Below are 18981 nucleotides of genomic sequence, written 5' to 3' on the forward strand. Positions count from 1 at the left end.
GATCAAACAGGCTGATTCATATTTTAAAGCAACTTTTCCGGGCTTGTCATAACTAGTCCCCACTCCCTTCCAGTTAGCAAAAGGTTATATATTTTTGGCATCTCGAAGAATGTCGCTGGTGAAGTTTGGCCTGAAAGACCCAGATTTCCTGAAATCTCGCCCATGAAATCATCGGAAATGCAGCGGATCGACGTTTCTCACAATCCACCTGGTCACACGAACAGTGGAGTCCTTTATTAGCAGTCGGGATTCCACGTTGGGCCCACGGTGGAACCGTTCTGTGATATTATTTTGACTGCTTGCTTCATACATGACTTCCTCTCCAAAAAACAAATGCTTTGTCTACCTACAGGTAGACAAGCCTCTCTGGTTGTCAACCGGGCCCTGCCAACAGCTCCTAAGCGGAGAAGTTCCTGAACATCAGATAAAAACCACGGCAACATGCAAAGCATGACCAACCCTCTTGATTTTCCCCTCGAGCATTTAGACGTTTTGTGGGAAGAGGAAGGGAAAGACGTTTGCAATCTACTTTGAGACTCCTTATAGGAGGAAGAAGAAGAAGAAGAAGAGTGTTGGATTTATATCCCCCCTTTCTCTCCTGAAGGGAGACTCAAAGGGGCTTACAATCTCCTTTCCCTCCCCCTCCCCCCCCACAACAAGCACCCAGCAAGGTAGGTGGGGCTGAGAGAGCTCTGAAGAACTGCGACTAGGTCACCCAGCCAGTTTGTTGGAGTGCACAAGCTAATCTGGCTCACCAGGTAAACCTCCACATCTCAAGTGGCAGAGCGGGGATCAAACCCGGTTGTCCAGATTAGAGTGCACCTGCTCTTAACCACTACTCCACGCTGGCTCTCCAGGAGAGAAAGATGGGGGTGTAAATCCAAACTCCTCTTCCTCTTCTTCGTCATCATCACCCCTAGGAACAAAACCGGGAGGGGGAAGAAGCGTCAGACCTTCAGTCAACGCAGGAAATACATCATATAGTATAGTTAAGTATATAGTTCAATATAAGGGTGGAGTCGTTAGGCAAAGCAACACTAGGGATATGCAAACCAGAGCATGACACATGGTTGTGGTGTGGCCTTCTAGTTTGTTTTCTTTGACAACACACACACACAAGACACTGAAAGTTGGCAACGCAGACAGAAATACACGTGTCCCCAGAAAAACGCTCCGCAATGCTACATCCATTCCTTCCAGTGGTTCTTATATTAGATATTTCATCAGCCCCTGCCAGCATGGCCAATTGGCCATGCTGGCAGGGGCTGATGGGAATTGTAGTCCATAACATCTGGAGTGCCAAAGGTTCGCCAACACGGCTCTTAGCAATAAAGAGCATAGGACACCCATGGGGTCTCTCATCCTGCTGTTACCGGTAATAATTTACAGGATTTTTAAAATGTTTATTTTGGCCGTATTCCTGTCCTCTCCAGTTGACGTTTGCAGATGCAGAATAACGCACTTTCAATCCACTTTCAATGCGCTTTGCAGCTGGATTTTACTGTGCGGAACTGCAAACAGTTGTGAAAGTGGATCGGAAGTGCGTTATTCTGCATGTGCGGAAGAGGCCTTCGTGCGTCCTTTTCTTCCTCAGCTGTGCATGTCTTGTAAGGCCAACTCGTTATGTGTCCGAGTCCTTCTTCAGAGCCTGGGATGGGTCCAGCCCCAGGACATATCTTGGGGGTGGAGATTTGAACTTTGCCCACGAAAGCACTGGGGCAGGGCAACGCCAGCCCATCCTTGCCGGCCGGCTTTCATGTCTCCTGCCGTCCCCGCCTACACGGAGGCTTCTTTCTCAATAATAAGGGCCCTATAGGTAGTAGGAGTGACTTATATATCTCCAGATGTTAGCGGGACTACCATCTGAGAGTGCCAAAGGTTCTGGTGGGAATTGTAGTCCATAACATCTGGAGTGCCAAAAGGCTGGTGGAAATTGTAGTCCATAACATCTGGAGTGCCAAAGGTTCTGATGGGAATTGTAGTCCATAACATCTGGAGTGCCAAAGGTTAGGATGGGAATTGTAGTCCATAACATCTGGAGTGCCAAAGGTTCTGATGGGAATTGTAGTCCATAACATCTGGAGTGCCAAAGGGCTGGTGGGAATTGTAGTCCATAACATCTGGAGTGCCAAAGGTTCTGATGGGAATTGTAGTCCATAACATCTGGAGTGCCAAAGGGCTGATGGGAATTGTAGTCCATAACATCTGGAGTGCTGAAGAGCTGATGGGAATTGTAGTCCATAACATCTGGAGTGCCGAATAGCTGATGGGAATTGTAGTCCATAACATCTGGAGTGCCGAAGGTTCTGATGGGAATTGTAGTCCATAACATCTGGAGTGCCAAAGGGCTGATGGGAATTGTAGTCCATAACATCTGGAGTGCCAAAGGTTCGCCACCACGGGCCTAAGGTGTCGACTCAATAAATAAAAACACAGCCCCCCTTCTCACGTGTTCCGGGGCAGGAGTCTGAATTATCGGCCACATTTCTGCCTCTGTGGAGCTTTCCACACCCAGAGAATTCTCTAAATGCAAAGGTAAAAGATGGCCGGAGGCGGGGGGGTGGGGGGGGGGTAATTGTGTCTCTTTTTTTAAAAGTCTCATTAAAATAAATTAATTGTGAAACACATACAACTTTGTATTGTCGAAGGCTTTCACGGCCGGAATCACTAGCAGATCTAGCAGATCCTCTGTGTTCTAGCAGATCCTCTGCAGATGCCAGCCACAGATGCAGGCGAAACGTCAGGAGAGAATGCTGCTAGAACACGGCCATACAGCCCGGAAACCACATACCACTTTTTTTTAATGAAGACCCTTCCCCCGCTAGCCCACCGAGCCTTCTGAAGGGTCCTGCCTTATTCCATGGAACGGTTGTTTCGGCGTGAACAGAAGCCCTTCAGAATGTTTTAAAGTTTCCCCCTTAAAAGCCAAGTCGAGAGTTATTTGGAAACACACGGCTCCCGCAGATGTTTATAATTATTTTCCCACACATATTTGGGCCACTTCCTTCTTCCCCCCAGGGCGGAGATCCCGAGTCCTCGGATGCTTCTGGAGAGTTTAACTCTCCAGATGCTGTCTGGAGTTTTTGCCACTGAAACGTACCTGCCTGTCATCAGAGCAGTGCCGGATACACGTGTGTTTGATTTGAACTCGTTTCACGGTCTGTTACTCTGTGCTGTGCTCCTGGCATTGAACCCCGGTTATTGGGGGGGGGGGGGTCTTGACACCTTTCTGTGGAGAATACGAAAGCATCGGTGTAACAAGACTGAGGAGGCTTATGCTTGAACTAGCGGTGCCAACCTCCAGGGGAGACCTGTTCATCGCCTGACTACCGTGATCAATTCCCTCGAAGGCAATGTCTGCTTTGGAGGGCAGGCTCTGTGCAATTGTCCCCCACTGGGGCTCCTGTCCCCAAATCTCTAGGAATTATCCAACCTGGATCTGGCCATGCTCCCCCCCCCCCCCATTCCCCACCAGTGGCCAGAGGCGACCTGGCAACCTAACCAGAATAAACTTCTTCAGTCTTTACAGTGTCCCGGACTCCTGTCCTTATTTATTCGCGGTTCCGGCCCGGTCAGCTTCCTCGGTGATTTCAGCGTGGTTCAGGAGCAGGTGCAATTTAACCTGAGAACCGGTTTGATCCTCAGCTTCTGCCGAGCTCGAAAGCTGGAGGCTTATCCGGGGAACCAGATTAGCTTGTGCACTCCAACACACGCCAGCTAGGTGACCTTGGGCTAGTCACAGTTCTTCGGAGCTCTCTCAGTCCCACCCACCTCACAGTGTGTTTGTTGTGGGGAGTGGGGGGGGGGAGGAAAAGGAGATTGTCAGCCCCTTTGAGTCTCCTTACAGGAAAGGGAGGAAATAAATCCAAACTACTACTCCTCTCCTCTTTCTTCTTCGCTGCTCAGCCCAGGCGTCAAACCCTGGCAGCACGGGAAGACCAGTGTGTGATATTTGCCATTAATTTTTACGGATAGTGAGTTACAGACACCTGAGAGCTGCAGGCCATCCCCGGGATTCCAGTAATGAAGTCACCGTGTGTTTTGCTCCTGCAGTCTTGGAGGCCAAGCGCGGTGGCCAGTAACCGGAACGCTTCGGGGCACCTGCATCAGTAATGCTCGGCCTGCAGCTGGGCGGTCATCGAGTGCTCCCTCGTTCTTGAGGTCCACGGCAGATTTTTGAGCAAGACAAGACAAGAGCGTCTCTTGGAGGAGGGCAGGGAGCTGCCCTGGCTGGCAGCAGACTCTGGGAGTTGCAACAATGGGCATAGAGTTCGGGCCGAAAGGTACCAGCTGGACATTAGCCAAAAAAATATAATAATAGTTCAGCAGTGAGTGGAAAGGGCTGTCTAGTCCATGGAAAGCACCCTGCATCTCCGATGGATTCATACTTCCATCAGCCCCTGCCAGCATGGTCAATTGGCCATGCTGGCAGGGGCTGATGGGAATTGTAGTCCATAACATCTGGAGTGCCAAAGGTTCACCACCACTGGTCTAGGGAGTCGACGAGTGCCCCCTTTCTAGCAGGCTTTGAGCAGCAGCTGGTTGCTCCAGGCCGGTCATACATTGAGCAGGGGGTTGGACTGGATGGCCTCTATGGGCACCGATGCTCTGTAAGGAGACTGGAGGGCTTGGCCTGCTCAGCTGCCAAGATTGGATGAGATATTTTCCTGCACCTTGAATCCATTACTCCGTGTCCTAATCTCCGAGGAAGCAGAAAACAAGCTTGCTCCCTCTTCGACATGGCATCCCTTCAAATATTTAAACATAGCTATCATGCCACCCCTGTTGGGAAGGGACAGCCTACAGCAGTGATGGCGAACCTTTTCAAGACTGAGTGCCCAAATTGCAACCCAAAACCCTCTTATTTATCGCAAAGTGCCAACACAGCAATTTAACCTGAATACTGAGGTTTTAGTTTAGAAAAAATAGTTGGCTCCGAGGCACATGTTACTCGGGAGTAAGCTTGGTGAAGCAACCGTGCAATGCTTCGAATGGGTGAATCACGACTCTAGGAGGGTTTACTCAGAAGCAAGTCCCATTGCCAGCAACCAAGCTTACTCCCAGGTAAAGGATCATGCCCAGGCCAGCCTAGGGGTGTGTGTGTGGGGGGTAATTTTCCACTTCCCCATGATGAACTCTGTGCATGCATGCCCACAGAAAGGGCTCTGAGTGGCACCCGTGCCAAAGGTTCGCCACCACTGGCCTACAGATTAGATTAGGATGGATGGATGGATGGATGGATGGATGGATGGATGGATGGATGGATGGATGGATGGATGGATGGATGGATGGATGGATGGATGGATGGATGGATGGATGGATGGATGGATGGATGGATGGATGGATGGATGTTTCTTTCTCGTGGGTCAACTTTTGCACAAGCAAAATAATATTGAAAAAGAAATAGATTCACTTTTTTTAACTCAAACACCCTTGTGCCCAAGATAAAACAGCTTTTTCATAAATGGGCAATATATTCTGCGTATAAAAAGGGTGTCCTTTTACTAAAGCCAATTCCTATAGAATTACACCCACACCTGATTAGTCAGAATACCAGAGTAAACCATCAGCTCCTACCTAGCAGAGGAAAGTCGTTGGCTTCAAATTAGCGTCCCTTTTTTTAAAAAAGCGCAAATGTTTTCTGCAGATAATGACATTATAAGGCCGATATGTAATCTTTTAATTTCAGGCGTCGTTTGCCGCTGCGAGGACTGTGAACCTTCAAATTTCGGAATAAAATATGTATAAGACTTGCACGTTCGAGGCTTTTAATAAAATATTTGCCAAGTAATTATCTAAAGAGCCTCCGCGCAGAGAAAGGTACATTAGCATATTCCGGTAGGATTTGTAAGGTGTTCGCTGAACACATTACAGCCGGAGGAAGATTTTTTTTAAAAAAAAGAAATCTCTTTAATCTTTCATGTGCACAGTCGTTTATCTAAATTACCGTAGTTAACGCAGAAGAAAATGACAGGCCCGGTCCTCCAGTTTAAAAGGAGAAACATAATGAAGCAAAAGTTATTAAATAATTAAGTCGTTGGGCACGATTCGATTCAGGTTTGGTGGCTGGAGTTCTCCGTGAGCGTTCATGGAACGCGGAGAGGTATTAATTCAAGCCGTGAAAGTTGTACCAGCCACACTGTCAAAACTTTCTAATCAGGTTGCTCCTGGGTGGCCACGTAATGCCATCCGCCCACCCTTTCGTGTGGGGAAAAAATTAGACGTTTCCTTCTGCTTCGTCGTCGTTCAAATAACTGTGTGTTCATTTCCTGAATCTCACAACCGCCTCAGCGTCAAGCCATTCCAGCCTTATAATATGTAATTAATCGCAGGCAGATTCAAGTAATGTTTCCTGCGTCTGGCACACTAGATCCACCATTCAAACTGTATCCTGCTACATGAATACTGAATATTGTGCTGTTCATTGTTGTACTATAGCCAATATATGTATTCACTGACTTGAGTTTGCGGATTGTTTTGCCTTGGCCAGGTTTTCCCTCATTCCTTGTATTTTTACCGCTACTCGGTCATCGTTTAGGGCGTTTTCCCCATTAATCTGAAATTCACACATCTACTTAAACACACATGGATTGTTTTGTTTCCTTTTAAAGCACAGACACACACAGAGAGAGAATTCTGGCACACAAAGGCCTCTGCGGCATACCTTCCACAGCACAGAGAAGATCGGTGGCAGCTATTGCCAAAGCAGGATTGTTAAAAATTGGCAAAAGCACTCAAATTTCCAGCAACCAGTCAGAAGGCTTGCTGGGGGAAGCTCTACCTGCCCCCCGCCCCCCGATCTGAAATCACAGGAAAGGTATCGACAAGCACTGTGGCACTCATTGGCGCCACGTCGGGGATCTTTTTTAAAAAAGCTTGGCTCAACTGTTCTTAGCAGGGGCATAACGAGGCAAACTGTAGCCCTGGGCAAAACCTGAGTTGGATCCCCCCCCTCCCCCCCCATGGGCAGCAACTCCACCATGACCAATTTTCTTTTGCACCAGGACATTGGTGCCTGCAGGGGGTGCATTTTTAGACATATCAGCACCAAAATTTCAGCGTATCATCAGGAGACTGTCCTTATGCTCCCCCCCAGGTTTGGTGAGGTTTGGTTCAAGGAGTCCAAAGTTATGGACTCCCAAAGGGGGTGCCCATCCCCCATTGTTTCCAATGGGAGCTCATAGGAGATGATGCGGCTAGCCTAAAAACTGTGCCCCCTGCAGGCCAAAAAATGGAAAACCACTAAAAATACCCAAAAACGAACCCTGCATTTTGATGCCCCCCCACAAGGTGGTCCCCTGGGCAGCTGCCCACCTTGCCCAATGGGCATTATGCCCCTGGTTCTTAGTGCATTGAAGAATAGTTTGGTTTTTCCGAGCCACCACTGAGAAGACTGGGTAAAAGGGATTTCCCCTTGTGGCAAGTTCAGTTATCCCTTCCACACCGTGACTTCCCCCATCGCACCTTGTGAGGTCGATGGGGCTGAGAGAGTCCTGAGAGAACTAGCCCAAGGCCACCCAGCAGGGGCGTAGGAGTGCGGAAACACATCCGGTTCACCAGATAAGCCCTCCGCCACTCTGGTGGAGGAGTGGGGAATCAAACCCGGTTCTCCACATTAGAGTTAGGTGCTTCACGGCACCTACGAAAGATGCCTCCAGTTCGCCGGCCTCTCGCAAAGGAACCCGAAACGTCCTTCGCGACCCGGTTCCGTCTCCTAGTGAAACTTCTGTTTGCAAAACCCACCCGTTGTCAGTGGAACTACTTGACATTTATGTCAAAAGAGGTCCAGTGTGGAGTCTCTGTTTGCTTGCTCCGAGATCGCTATGGCTCCAGCGTCAAAATATTGACTCAAAACACGGGGAGGTGATAGGCGAGGCGGCACATTACGGCGACGGCTGCGTTCTCAGGTGAAAGGTGGCGGGGAGGAATCAAACCCGCGGACGAAGCGACAGCCTTAAACCTTTGCTGTAATTTCCTGGCACAGGAATGGTCCAGGAAAAATGTTTCGAAGCAGGGCGGGGGGGGGGGGGATCCTGCTTTCTGGGAACAGCTGTTACACACCCTTGCCCGGAGAACGCTGCCGAGCGATAATCACCCTGCGCGAGTCAGGTTTTCCAAGTCTTGACCTGTCAGGTGAATGAGTTACTTGACTTGAACGTTTACACTGCGGTGGCCGGGAGAAGCCAGAAGGGAAAGGGAGTGTTCGAGGGCGGGGCGGGAGCTGAGAAAGCACACGGGCCTGTTGGCTGGCTGTCCGTACTCCGAGTCCCAGGTTTTGCCGCATTAATCTTTATCCGGGTGCCAATTGCCAGTTAAGCGCGATGCTGCCGTCGCAGATTCTCAAAAGAATACACTGTGTGAGCGGGGCCTTCTCTTGTCGAGGGGTGGGGTGGGGGGGAAAGCTGTTCTTAGAAATACATACTTTGCAAAACCTGAACTTTGCTCTTCGCCCGCTGTGGAATTTTAAAAGGGCCCGTCGGCTGTATGCCTCATAAACTGGGCTTCCTTTTACGACTCTGCTGTGTTTTCGAACAGAGGTGCTGCCAGATGCCAGCCAAGTTCCTGTGCATTTCAAACCAGGCTTAACAAATTACTGACCTCCGACCCCTGCCTGGCCCCAAAGTTTATTCACGCATATGTTAGGAGTTTTTATATTCCCCCTTTCTCTCTGGTAAGGAGACTCAAAGGGGCTTATAATCTCCTTTCCCTTTCCCTTCCCCACTCACAACAAACACCCTGTGAGGTATGTGGAGCTGAGAGAGTTGTCACCCAGCTGGCATTTGTTGGAGTGCACAAGCTAATCTGGTTCACCAGATAAGCCTCCACAGCTCAAGTGGCAGAGTGGGGAATCAAACCCGGTTCTCTAGGTTACAGCGTGCCTGCTCTTAACCACTACATCACGCTGGCTCTCAAGAAAGTTTATTCATGCACGTGTTGGGAAGGAGGTGCTTGCTCATACAGATGTCATAGATAGGGCCCTACCAAACAGAGTCCAAAGCTGCTCACAGCTGTGTCAGTAGGCTTATGTGGTGAACTAGATCAGCTTGTGCACTCCAACACGTTCCAGCTGGGTGACCTTGGGCTAGTCACCGTTCTTTGGAGCTCTCTCAGTCGGCCCCACCCACCTCACAGGGTGTTTGTTGTGAGTGGAGAGTGGGGGAGAAGGGAAAGGAGATTGTGAGCCCCTTTGAGTCTCCTTGCAGGAGAGAAAGTGGGATATAAATCAAAACTCTTCTTTTTCTCTCTGTCATTTGCCGAAATATTCTTCATATCCAAGGGTTTAATTCACAAAGGAACGAATCCCGCCTGTCACGTCTAGTCGCAAACTTTAGGGTGTAAAAACCAGGCCACCCACGAGTCAGAACAAGAGGGTGGCTTTTGATTTGTTAATTAACCAATGCTGTCGGGTTTAGCAAGTGGCGGGTCCATTATGGTGCTGTCACGGCCCTCATCGAAATTTCCATCGCTCAGAAGAGACTCCTAAATCTGGCTTTCAGCTCTTAGGACGCAAAAGCTGCTGAGTTGGCTGCTTTTTGTGATATTTCAGGCTGCCTCGTGGTGGCCGTAAGGTTACATTCTCTTGCTGTGCCAGGCGCATGGTAGTGAGTAGTTAACAGCCGGGGCACTCTAATCTGGGGAACTGGGTTTGATTCCCCGCTGCCACTTGAGCTGTGGAGGCTTACCTGGTGAATCGGATTAGCTTGTGCGCTCCCAACAAATACCAGCTGGGTGACCTTCGGCTAGCCACAGCTCTTCGGAGCTCTCCTAGCCCCACCTACCTCACAGGGTGTTTGTTGTGGGGGCGGGGGGGAGGGATTGTAAACCCCTTTGAGTCTCCTTACAGGAGAGAAAGGTGCAGAATAAAACCAAACTCTTCTTCTTGTCTCTCCCTCAAGTTCAAGAAATTCCACAAAGAGATTATATCAGAGCTGGAGAAGAAAACCGAGCTGGATGTCAAATACATGAACGTAAGCAGGTCGATTTGCAGCGGCCAAGCAATGAGGGTCGTGCGTGGGCGTGAATTGGGGTTACCAGGTGTGGGTTGGGGAATACCTGAAGATTTGGGGTGGAGCCTGAGTAAGGCAGGGCTCGGAGAGAGGAGGGGCTTCAAGGGAGTAAAATGTCATGGAGTTCATGGTTCAAAGAGGCCATTTTGTGCTGGTGAGCTGACCTCCATCAGATAAGTTTTAATCCCAGATCTCCAGCCACCCCCTGGAGGTTGGCACCGCTGGTGTGAACGTAACTAAAAGAGCAACCGGAGTGGTTTTTAAAAACTAAAGAGAAAGTATTTTGTTTGTTCTTGAACTCTTTGATCAGCCTTTAGAAGTTTGGCATTACCTGTCAATAGGGCGGAAACACCGAAATTTGCTTCAAAGCAGATTTCTGGTCTGGTTACTGCATTCAGGGGTGTTTGGGGTGCAAAGTTTTGATGCCCCTTTTGTAGATTTGACCGCTTATATATTCGGTCTTTGCAGGCCTGGCGCTGCACTTGACAATAAGTGGAACCTTTTAATGAGAAGTTGTTGATTCGGAAACAGAATAACCCGGGTGGGGGGCTTTCTGGCGTCACCAAGGAGCCTATGTGAGACATTTTTGAACCCGTTGATTTTTTTTGCAGGCCACTTTGAAGAGGTACCAAAACGAACACCGAACCAAGGTGGACTCTTTGGAGAAATCTCAGGCGGAGCTGAAGAAGATCCGGAGAAAAAGTCAAGGGGGGAGAAACGCCACAAAATACGAGCATAAAGAAACGGAGGTGAGTGCTCTCCTCGCCCACCTGATGTCCAAGAATGGGGGATTGTTAGCTTGACGGTTCTCCGGGATCAGTTGCAAAACACCTTTTAAAAGCGTCTCACCCAACTTAATGGGGAGTTCTGACCATAGAGTTCCTGGCGCTTCCTAGAACTTTCAGGAAGTGGCAAGGGTAGCCCTAGGAATCCCCACAAACTCTATAGCCAGAACTTCCTGTAAGTACACCAGGCCTTGTTTTCCTTTCTAATTTTTCTCCCTCAGACGGTTTGGCCCCAGTTTTCGCCTGCCGATCAGGTGAACATTGGCGGGGCAGGGCCCTGATCTTTTGGAGGTTTTCTGCCGTAAGCCGGCAAACAGGATGCCATGAGTTAATCACGAGCTGATTACTAGTTTCCATCCAGCAATACCTTTTTAAGTATTCCCTTGAGCCAGAGTACATGTAGTTCCAACTGGAAAGTCATGAACAAGATGGGAGCAGGCCGCTTCATTTCTAAATCCTTGTTAAGAATGAAGGATTATTCTCAGATATAAGGTGCTCCGGTTTCCAATAGACTAAGGTGACCAGATGGTCACCTTTCGTGAACCGGGACGGGTGGGCAGCCCCCCGTGCGCGTGTGCGCTCGCGCACAAGCATCAATATCATCGACCGCTAAGAGCCATTACAGGAGGTGCACTGCCTTCTGGGGCATGCTGCTATACCGCTTTCCCCACCTCTGTCACAGGGCTGGAAGCGGCAGTGCTCCCAGAAGTTGTCATGCCTCCCTGCGTCGTCGCGCGTATGTGACCATTAATAGTCATTAGCAAGCACAGCCTTCTGGGGCGCTGCCGTTTCCCGCCCTGTGACAGGGTGGGAAACGGCAGCGCCCCAGAAGGCAGTGTGCTCCTGCAGCCGCGCGGGAGGCTGCCGCACCTCCTTGCGCCCCAGAAGGCAGTGCGGCAGCCTTCCAAAACCCGAGACATTGGGGAAAACCTGCGGGACGCGGGACAAGTTCTTTCAAGGCGTGAATGTCCTGCCAAAAGTGGGACGGCTGGTCAGCTTACAATAGACACAAGTTGGGCACGGGACAATTAAGTGTCTCAAGACCTCCTTCCGTTTCTGCCTCCATCTCTTACTCACTATTCCTGTTTAGTATTTGGAAACGGTGAGTTCCCGCCAGACTGACGTTCAGAGGTTTATCGCTGAAGGTTGCAGAGAAGCTCTGCTGGAGGAGAAGAAAAGATTTTGCTTCTTGGTGGACAAACACTGCAGTTTCGCGCAGCACATGAAGTATTACCATGTTGAGGTGAGTCCCGGGCAGAGGCACGAAGCTGCCGGAAATAAAGAGGGGCTAACTTCAGGATTGGGGGGCAGGGGGTTGAAATTTCCTAGAACATCACAGCTCTTCTCTTCACATGCAGAGGCCGGATAAAATTCACATTCGCTGCAACGTCCAACTTGCGAAGCCGCAGCTGAATCGTTGCTTGTTTCCCCCGCGCACAAGTGGGGACTCCAAACATGCGCTCTGCTCTGCTTGAGAGCCCTAACTTGTGCAGGGAGAAAACAGGTCTCAATTCAGCGCGGCACCTGCGTTCGGACGCGGCTGTGAATCGGAGCTTGATCGCCCCCCCCCCCCCTCCCCGGGAAAGTCTTCTCTGTGTACTGTGTAGTGCGCTCGTGCCTGTCCGGAATTTAATTGGCGTTTTAAATGGGGCTTGTCATGGCATCTGAATGGAGCCATAGACGGCGCTTTGGAAAAGACCCCGTTTTGGGCTCTGCTGATTGAAATTCACAACACAAAACCCTTTGAAAGCTTGAATGGCCCGGCCGCCACGGGCCGGACCATTCCACTAAAATAACCCCTAGTGACTCTTTCACAGGATGCTTTTGTTTCTCGCTGTATGGGGAAAGGAAAATGCTTTGAAAACACAAGGAGGAGACAATAGCATAACAGACAGTATCTCCATTCAAAAAAGCTATAATTATTATAAGAAATTCTGGCTGTTGGTGGTTTTCTAGGCTGTGTAGCTGCTGTCTGGTGGAGTAACATACCTCACTATAACCTGGCTCTAAAGACGCCAGCCACAAATGCAGGCGAAACAGAAGCAAAAACTACCAGACCACAGCCACACATCCCGGAAAACCCACAATAGCCAGTTTTTTCCAGCTGTGGAAACCTTCACGTGAGAAGAAGAAGAGGAGTTTGGATTTATATCCCCCCTTTCTCTCCTGCAGGAGACTCAAAGGGGCTGACAATCTCCTTGCCCCTCCCCCCTCACAACAAACACCCTGTGAGGTAGGTGGGGCTGAGAGAGCTCCGAGAAGCTGTGACTAGCCCAAGGTCACCCAGCTGGCGTATGTTGGGAGTGTACAGGCTAATCTGAATTCCCCAGAGAAGCCTCCACAGCTCAGGCGGCAGAGCGGGGAATCAAACCCAGTTCCTCCAGATTAGATACACGAGCTCTTAACCTCCTATGCCACTGCTGCTTCATGAAGAGATTTCATGAAGAGTATCTTGATGTGTAAAACGGCGAGAGACAGACTTTGAATGGCGATATACAGGTTCGAAAAGTTGTGGAGACTATTTACAAAATTGCGGCAGGATAGGATCCAGGGCCAGACGGAATATCGGGTCTGCGTTAACAAGCGTTTGGAGGATGACATTTTACAACCTTTGCCAAATGCATCGAATTCCATTTTGCAAGGAGGGAAGAGGCCAGAATCACGGGAAGAGGCCAATATAACATTGATAACAAAAGATGGTCAAGGTTTAACTTGTGATTGGGATGCCGCAGTATGTTGTGTTTTCCTGCCAGCAGGATACGTCGAGCATCTGTGACTTGATCTCATTCTGTGTCCACACAGACGTAATAAAGTGGTTTTTTAATAAAAAGATTTAATCTCAAAAGTATGCGTACCCTTCTTAACTTGATTTGTATTGTTGATAGTGTACAGAGGTATTGAACTCCAAGCTGCCCGCGTGGTTGGAGACATGCAGCGACGCCACGAAAGTGCCAGAGAAAATTGTGGCTATGATAGAAGAGATAAAGACGCCGGTCTCCACGCCGATCTCGGGAACTCCGATTCCTTCCCCGATGATCGAGAGGAACAGCACGGTGAGCTGGGGCGATCCCTGTCAATTACCATATTTTATTGGGGGGGGCGGGGCGCAAAGGATGGCAAAGATACCTGCCAGGTTGGGACTTGGCATCTCAGACACCCCGTTCTGGTAGCTGTGCATTCATACCTGCGGAATTATTGTCTCATACATTTCCGGCATTCAGAGGCGTTCCTCCCATCGGGCAAAGTGGGCAGTTGCCCAGAGCGCCGCCTTGTGGGGGGGCGCAAAAACTGCAGGTTCGTTTGTGGGATTTTTTGCATTTTCAGTGTTTTTTCCATTTTTGGCCTGCAGAGGGCGTGGTTTTTAGGCTAGCAGGTCCAGAATTTCAGTGATGTTTCAGGAGACTCTCCTGATGCTATCACCCAGGTTTGGTGAGGTTTGGTTCTGGGAGTCCAAAGTTATGGACTCCCAAAGGGGGTGCCCCATCCCCCATTGTTTCCAATGGGAGCTAATAGGAGATGAGGCTACACCTTTGAGGGTCCATAACTTTGGACCCCCTGATCCAAACTTCACCAAACCTGGGTGGTATCATTAGGAGAGTCTCCTAAAGATACCCTGAAAGTTTGGTGCTTCTAGCTTAACCATTCCACCCCTGACAGCAGGAACCTCCCAATTTTTCCCAGGTTTTCCTTTTATTCCCTTGCTGGGCATAGCTGCAAGGGGGGGTGCGTGTTGCACCAGGCACGCGCCTGGGGAGGGCATCAAACTCAGGTTTTGCCCAGGGCTCCAGTTTGCCCAGGGCTCCAGTTTGCCTAGTTACGCCACTGCCGGCATTTGTATACTGCCTCTCTGCCCAAGTGTTTTCAAAACAGTTTACGTACAAAGCTAAAACATCGTGCCAGCTGAAATATAACAAACTAACAAACTTGGAAAGCAGCAGCTATGCCCAGCAAGGTAAGAGCTGAATAGCCAAAACACCCTCCTTAGCATCAAAAACAGAGAAACCTCTCTTCCCCCCCCCCCGGGGGGGGATGGGGGTTGTGTCTGCCATCCCACCCCCTCACTCCGCCCTCCCAATCTTTAGGGGACAGTTGAAGAAGGTTATGTTTAGGACTATGTTCAACCAATTTAATTTATTGGCCTTCCCAATTGTGATTTTTTTTAAAATGGTGGCCTTTTCTGTATTTTTCACAGTTGTTGTTTACATTGCAAGCTGCCTTCAGAGGTTGAAAGCAGGCCGATAAATGCTTTAATAAATCAAGAAAGCTAGTGTGGTGCAGTGGTCAAGAGGGGCGGAATCTAATCTGGAGGTCGGGCTTTGCTTCCTGGCTCCTCCACATGAAGCCTGCTGGTTGGGGGCCGGTCACAGTTCTCTCAGAACTCTCTAAGCCCATGTGGAGGCGGTCTGTGGCAAACCACCCCCGAAGGTCTCTTGCCTTGCAAACTCGACAAGTCAGCCGTGACTTGATAGCACTTTCCGCAACCAGAGTTCAAAAAGCTGTTCGCCTTATTCAAAGTAAAAACAAATGTTATTTAGCCAGCTAGTGCTTGTATATGGAAAGAGAAGGGTGGAAACCGTTGCCCTGAAATATTATTCCGTTGCTCTGATGTTTGTGCATTTGTTTGTTTGTGTGTCGGCAGATGGGCAAGGATTTCAACTCGCTTCATAGGAACTCCAACCAAGTGCCCCCAGCTCCGACCGTCAGAGCCTACACAAGTCCCTTAGTCGATATGTTTAACAACCCTGCAGCAGCTCCAAAGGCATCATCGGAGAGATTAAACCCTTCGACAAGTAAGCCTCTGTTTGTGCGCACGGGGGGGGGGGGGCGTATCTCGCGAAAATAAATCGTTTGATCAACTTTGCTTGCAACTGATGAAAAAATATTGCCGACGAACAATTCGCTTTTGAATCCACTGGAACCGTAAAGACGGTTCTCTTTGACTGAAGGTCTTTGGGATCCCAGAAGCGGAGACAAAGAAAGTCCTTCATTCCAAAGCATCTGCGGTATTTTATTAGTCGAAGCTGAGCGGCCACTTTTTTGTCTAGAAAGCGAAATTAGTTTGCTGTGAGAAAACACAAGCCGGGGAGGTATCTCATTCCCGATTTTGTTCATTCCCTGCCAACGAGATACTAAATAGCTGGGGTCTGAAGGGAGCTTCCAAAAGCAATTTCATCGAGCCCGATTCTCTTCCTTCCGCATGAGCGTTTGAACTCTTGCCGACTTTTGCTCCCAAGATGGGAAATCCACCTACAGGCGGCACCACTTTAGGACTGGCAGGTGTGGCCTGGCTGAATATCCGTCTAAACCCCATCGCCAAATCCCTGCACATAGAAAACGTGCCTGTTAGGTTTTCCTGGCACCTACTTTTCTACCTACGGGGACTCGTTTTTGAAGGGAACAGGATGGATGGATGGATGGATGGATGGATGGATGGATGGATGGATGGATGGATGGATGGATGGATGGATGGATGGATGGATGGATGGATGGATGGATGGATGGATGGATGGATGGATGGGTGGGTGGGTGCCAGGTGGAGTGGGTGATCGATTCGATGCGGTCGATTCGATTACGATTCGGTCGATGTTCGGTCGGTCGGTCGGTCGGTCGGTCGGTCGGTCGGTCGATTAAATTGATGCGGTCGATCGGTCGATTCGGTCGATTCGATTCGGTGGTCGGTCGATCCGATCAGGGTCGATCGATACGATTGATCCGGTCGATGCGGTCGATGCGATTGATTGGATTTGAGTCCAGTAGCGCTTTCAGGACTTTTCAGCAAGATTTTCGGGATATGAGCGTTTGAGAGTCTCAACAGTGCTAGCTGACTCGAATCTGGACACTTTGATTGGGTGTGTGTATGAAAAAAACCGAACTATACCTGCGATGTAAACGGCAGTTGATAATATGCAGAGACCAACCGTGCCAGCCTGAACCGAGTTACACCCTTTCAAACTCATTGATTTAGAAGGATATAACTCAACTTAAGCTGACGCTGCAAATTGCTTAGCAAACAAAAAAGAAATCAAGACGGTGACTCTTTTTTTAATCTGAATATCTGGCTGCGTGTCGTGTCATTATCCTTTGATATGACACCGTGCCGCTTGTGCCTGTGTTTTTCGTTCCCTCCTTCCTAAATCAGATCCCGCGGACGATTCCAGCTTATCGCGCTCCACGTCCGTCGCCACGGGGCTCAACATGATGAAACGGCAGAGGGTGAAAACCATCTTCCCCCACACCGCCGGGAGCAACAAAACCTTGCTGAGTTTTGCGCAGGGGGACACCATCACGCTTCTGGTGTCGGAGGAAAGGGACGGCTGGCTGTACGGAGAACACGACGCCACCAAAGTGTGAGTGGGCAGAGGCGTCCCCCCCCCCCCCCGGCCCCAATTCCAAGAGGATGCAAGGATCGGTTTGCATCGGACTGTCTCGATGTTTTAATAGCTAGTTTGTGTTAATGGCTCAGCCTTATATTTCTGCATTTCCTGGCTGTCTCCTCTGCCCCTAACCGCCACCAAATCCCTACATTGCGTCACTTTGTGCCGGGTGGTCTTTGCCGTTTCTGACCATTTCTCAAAAGCTGTCAGCCAGAGTGGCATTGGTGGGTGGCGTGTTGGACTGAGATCTAGGTTCGAGTCCCCACTGTCTACCCTGTTTGGGTGACCATTGTTCCACATTCTAGGTCAGGCTGGCCTACCTCGCAGGGTGGTTGCGGGGGTGAAAAGGAGGGGGGAACGATGTCGTAACCTTCTTTGGGTCTCCACCAGAGAGACGGCGGGGTATAAACATCTGAACAAATAAACGCTTTTGTTACTATTTCCTTTTCTAGAAAAGGTTGGTTCCCTTCATCTTACACAAAGCCTTTCGAAGAACCCGTTGAAGAGACAACTCGTGCGCCAGTACCAAGGTAATAATTATTTCCAACTGTATTTGCATAAAACATTTACAGTTGCAAGACGGTGGGTTTTAAATTGAGAGCTTAAAATCTGACCAGCTTCCCTAAAGATAGTTTACAAACCACGTTAGTTCTACTATGTCTCTCTTTTCATCCCACCTTTTCATAGTCGATCACTTGAGAGCCAGCGTGGTGTAGTGGTTAAAAGCAGGTTCACTCTGATCTGGAGAACCAGGTTTGATTCCCCGCTCTGCCACTTGAGCTTTGGAGGCTTATCTGGGGAACCAGATCAGCTTGTGCACTCCAACACATGCCAGCTGGGTGACCTTGGGCTAGTCACAGTTCTCTTAGAACTCTCTCAGCCCCACCCACATCACAGGGTGTTTGTTGTGAGTGGGGAAGGGAAAGGAGACTGTCAGCCACCTTGAGTCTCTTACAGGAGAGAAAGGGAGGATATAAATCCAAACTACTACTACTACTACTACTACTCTTCACAACTCTGGTAGCCTCCCTGAGCCTGGCCTTTGACTGGGGAGGGTGATATATTAAATGAAATGAATAATAATAATAACAAAAACAGCTTCCTAGGCCTCTGGGTGAGGCTCGAATTGTAATGAAGGCCAACAACCAGCTAAAGATCTGGCAGCTGTGAAATCTACCATCATCATCATAATGGGGTTACGTCATTATTAAAAATATTATTATTATTATTATTATTATTATTATTATTATTATTATTATTATATTGATACAAAAACAGTTATACACAGCAAACAAGATCAATATGCTAGATTTTGTATTATTGTCCAACGTGTGATATAATACAAAATCCAGCATATTGATCTTGTTTGCTGTGTATAACTGTTTTTGTATCAAAATAATAATAATAATAAAATAATAATAATAATAATAATGATGATGATGATGATGACGTATCTCCATTGGTCCCCCTTGGGTGGGGTTTAACTGAAGGAAGCAAATAAAACAGTGAACTGAGTTCTCCTGCACTGGGTAGATCCATAGCGGTCCTTTTTTTCTCTCTCCAGTCCGGCACCTGTCCGAAGCATCAGCTCAGTCAACCTGACGGACAGGAGTGGGGTCGTCCTTCCCCCTCCCGATTACGGGGCGTCCTGGCAAACAGGGGCGACTTCTGAAGCAAAGCTGGAGGCTTCCAAGACGACGGCTCTGCTCAGAACGCCAGCAGCCAAACCAGATAGCCCCGCTCCCGTAAGTAGACCTGTTCGAACGCAGCCTGCTGAAGTCCGGTTTTCACTGCCAAAAACTGCAGGTGCACTCT

At 49.1% G+C, this 18981-nt stretch overlaps 1 protein-coding gene across 1 annotated transcript in view; it reads left to right on the forward strand.

Moving 5' to 3' along the window:
• The window catches only part of BAIAP2L1 (BAR/IMD domain containing adaptor protein 2 like 1), a 57540-nt gene that overhangs the window by 33930 nt on the left and 4629 nt on the right, over positions 1 to 18981 (forward strand). Inside the window, exons 4-13 of the mRNA XM_048495383.1 lie at positions 3577 to 3610; positions 8134 to 8157; positions 9897 to 9968; positions 10619 to 10756; positions 11883 to 12035; positions 13678 to 13845; positions 15432 to 15582; positions 16932 to 17139; positions 17619 to 17696; positions 18731 to 18911. Coding sequence (XP_048351340.1) covers positions 3577 to 3610; positions 8134 to 8157; positions 9897 to 9968; positions 10619 to 10756; positions 11883 to 12035; positions 13678 to 13845; positions 15432 to 15582; positions 16932 to 17139; positions 17619 to 17696; positions 18731 to 18911 — 1207 coding nt within the window. The remainder of the gene's footprint in view (positions 1 to 3576; positions 3611 to 8133; positions 8158 to 9896; positions 9969 to 10618; positions 10757 to 11882; positions 12036 to 13677; positions 13846 to 15431; positions 15583 to 16931; positions 17140 to 17618; positions 17697 to 18730; positions 18912 to 18981) is intronic.

Source organism: Sphaerodactylus townsendi, linkage group LG04 (assembly GCF_021028975.2).
Source record: "Sphaerodactylus townsendi isolate TG3544 linkage group LG04, MPM_Stown_v2.3, whole genome shotgun sequence".
In the NCBI taxonomy this organism is placed as follows: domain Eukaryota; kingdom Metazoa; phylum Chordata; class Lepidosauria; order Squamata; family Sphaerodactylidae; genus Sphaerodactylus; species Sphaerodactylus townsendi.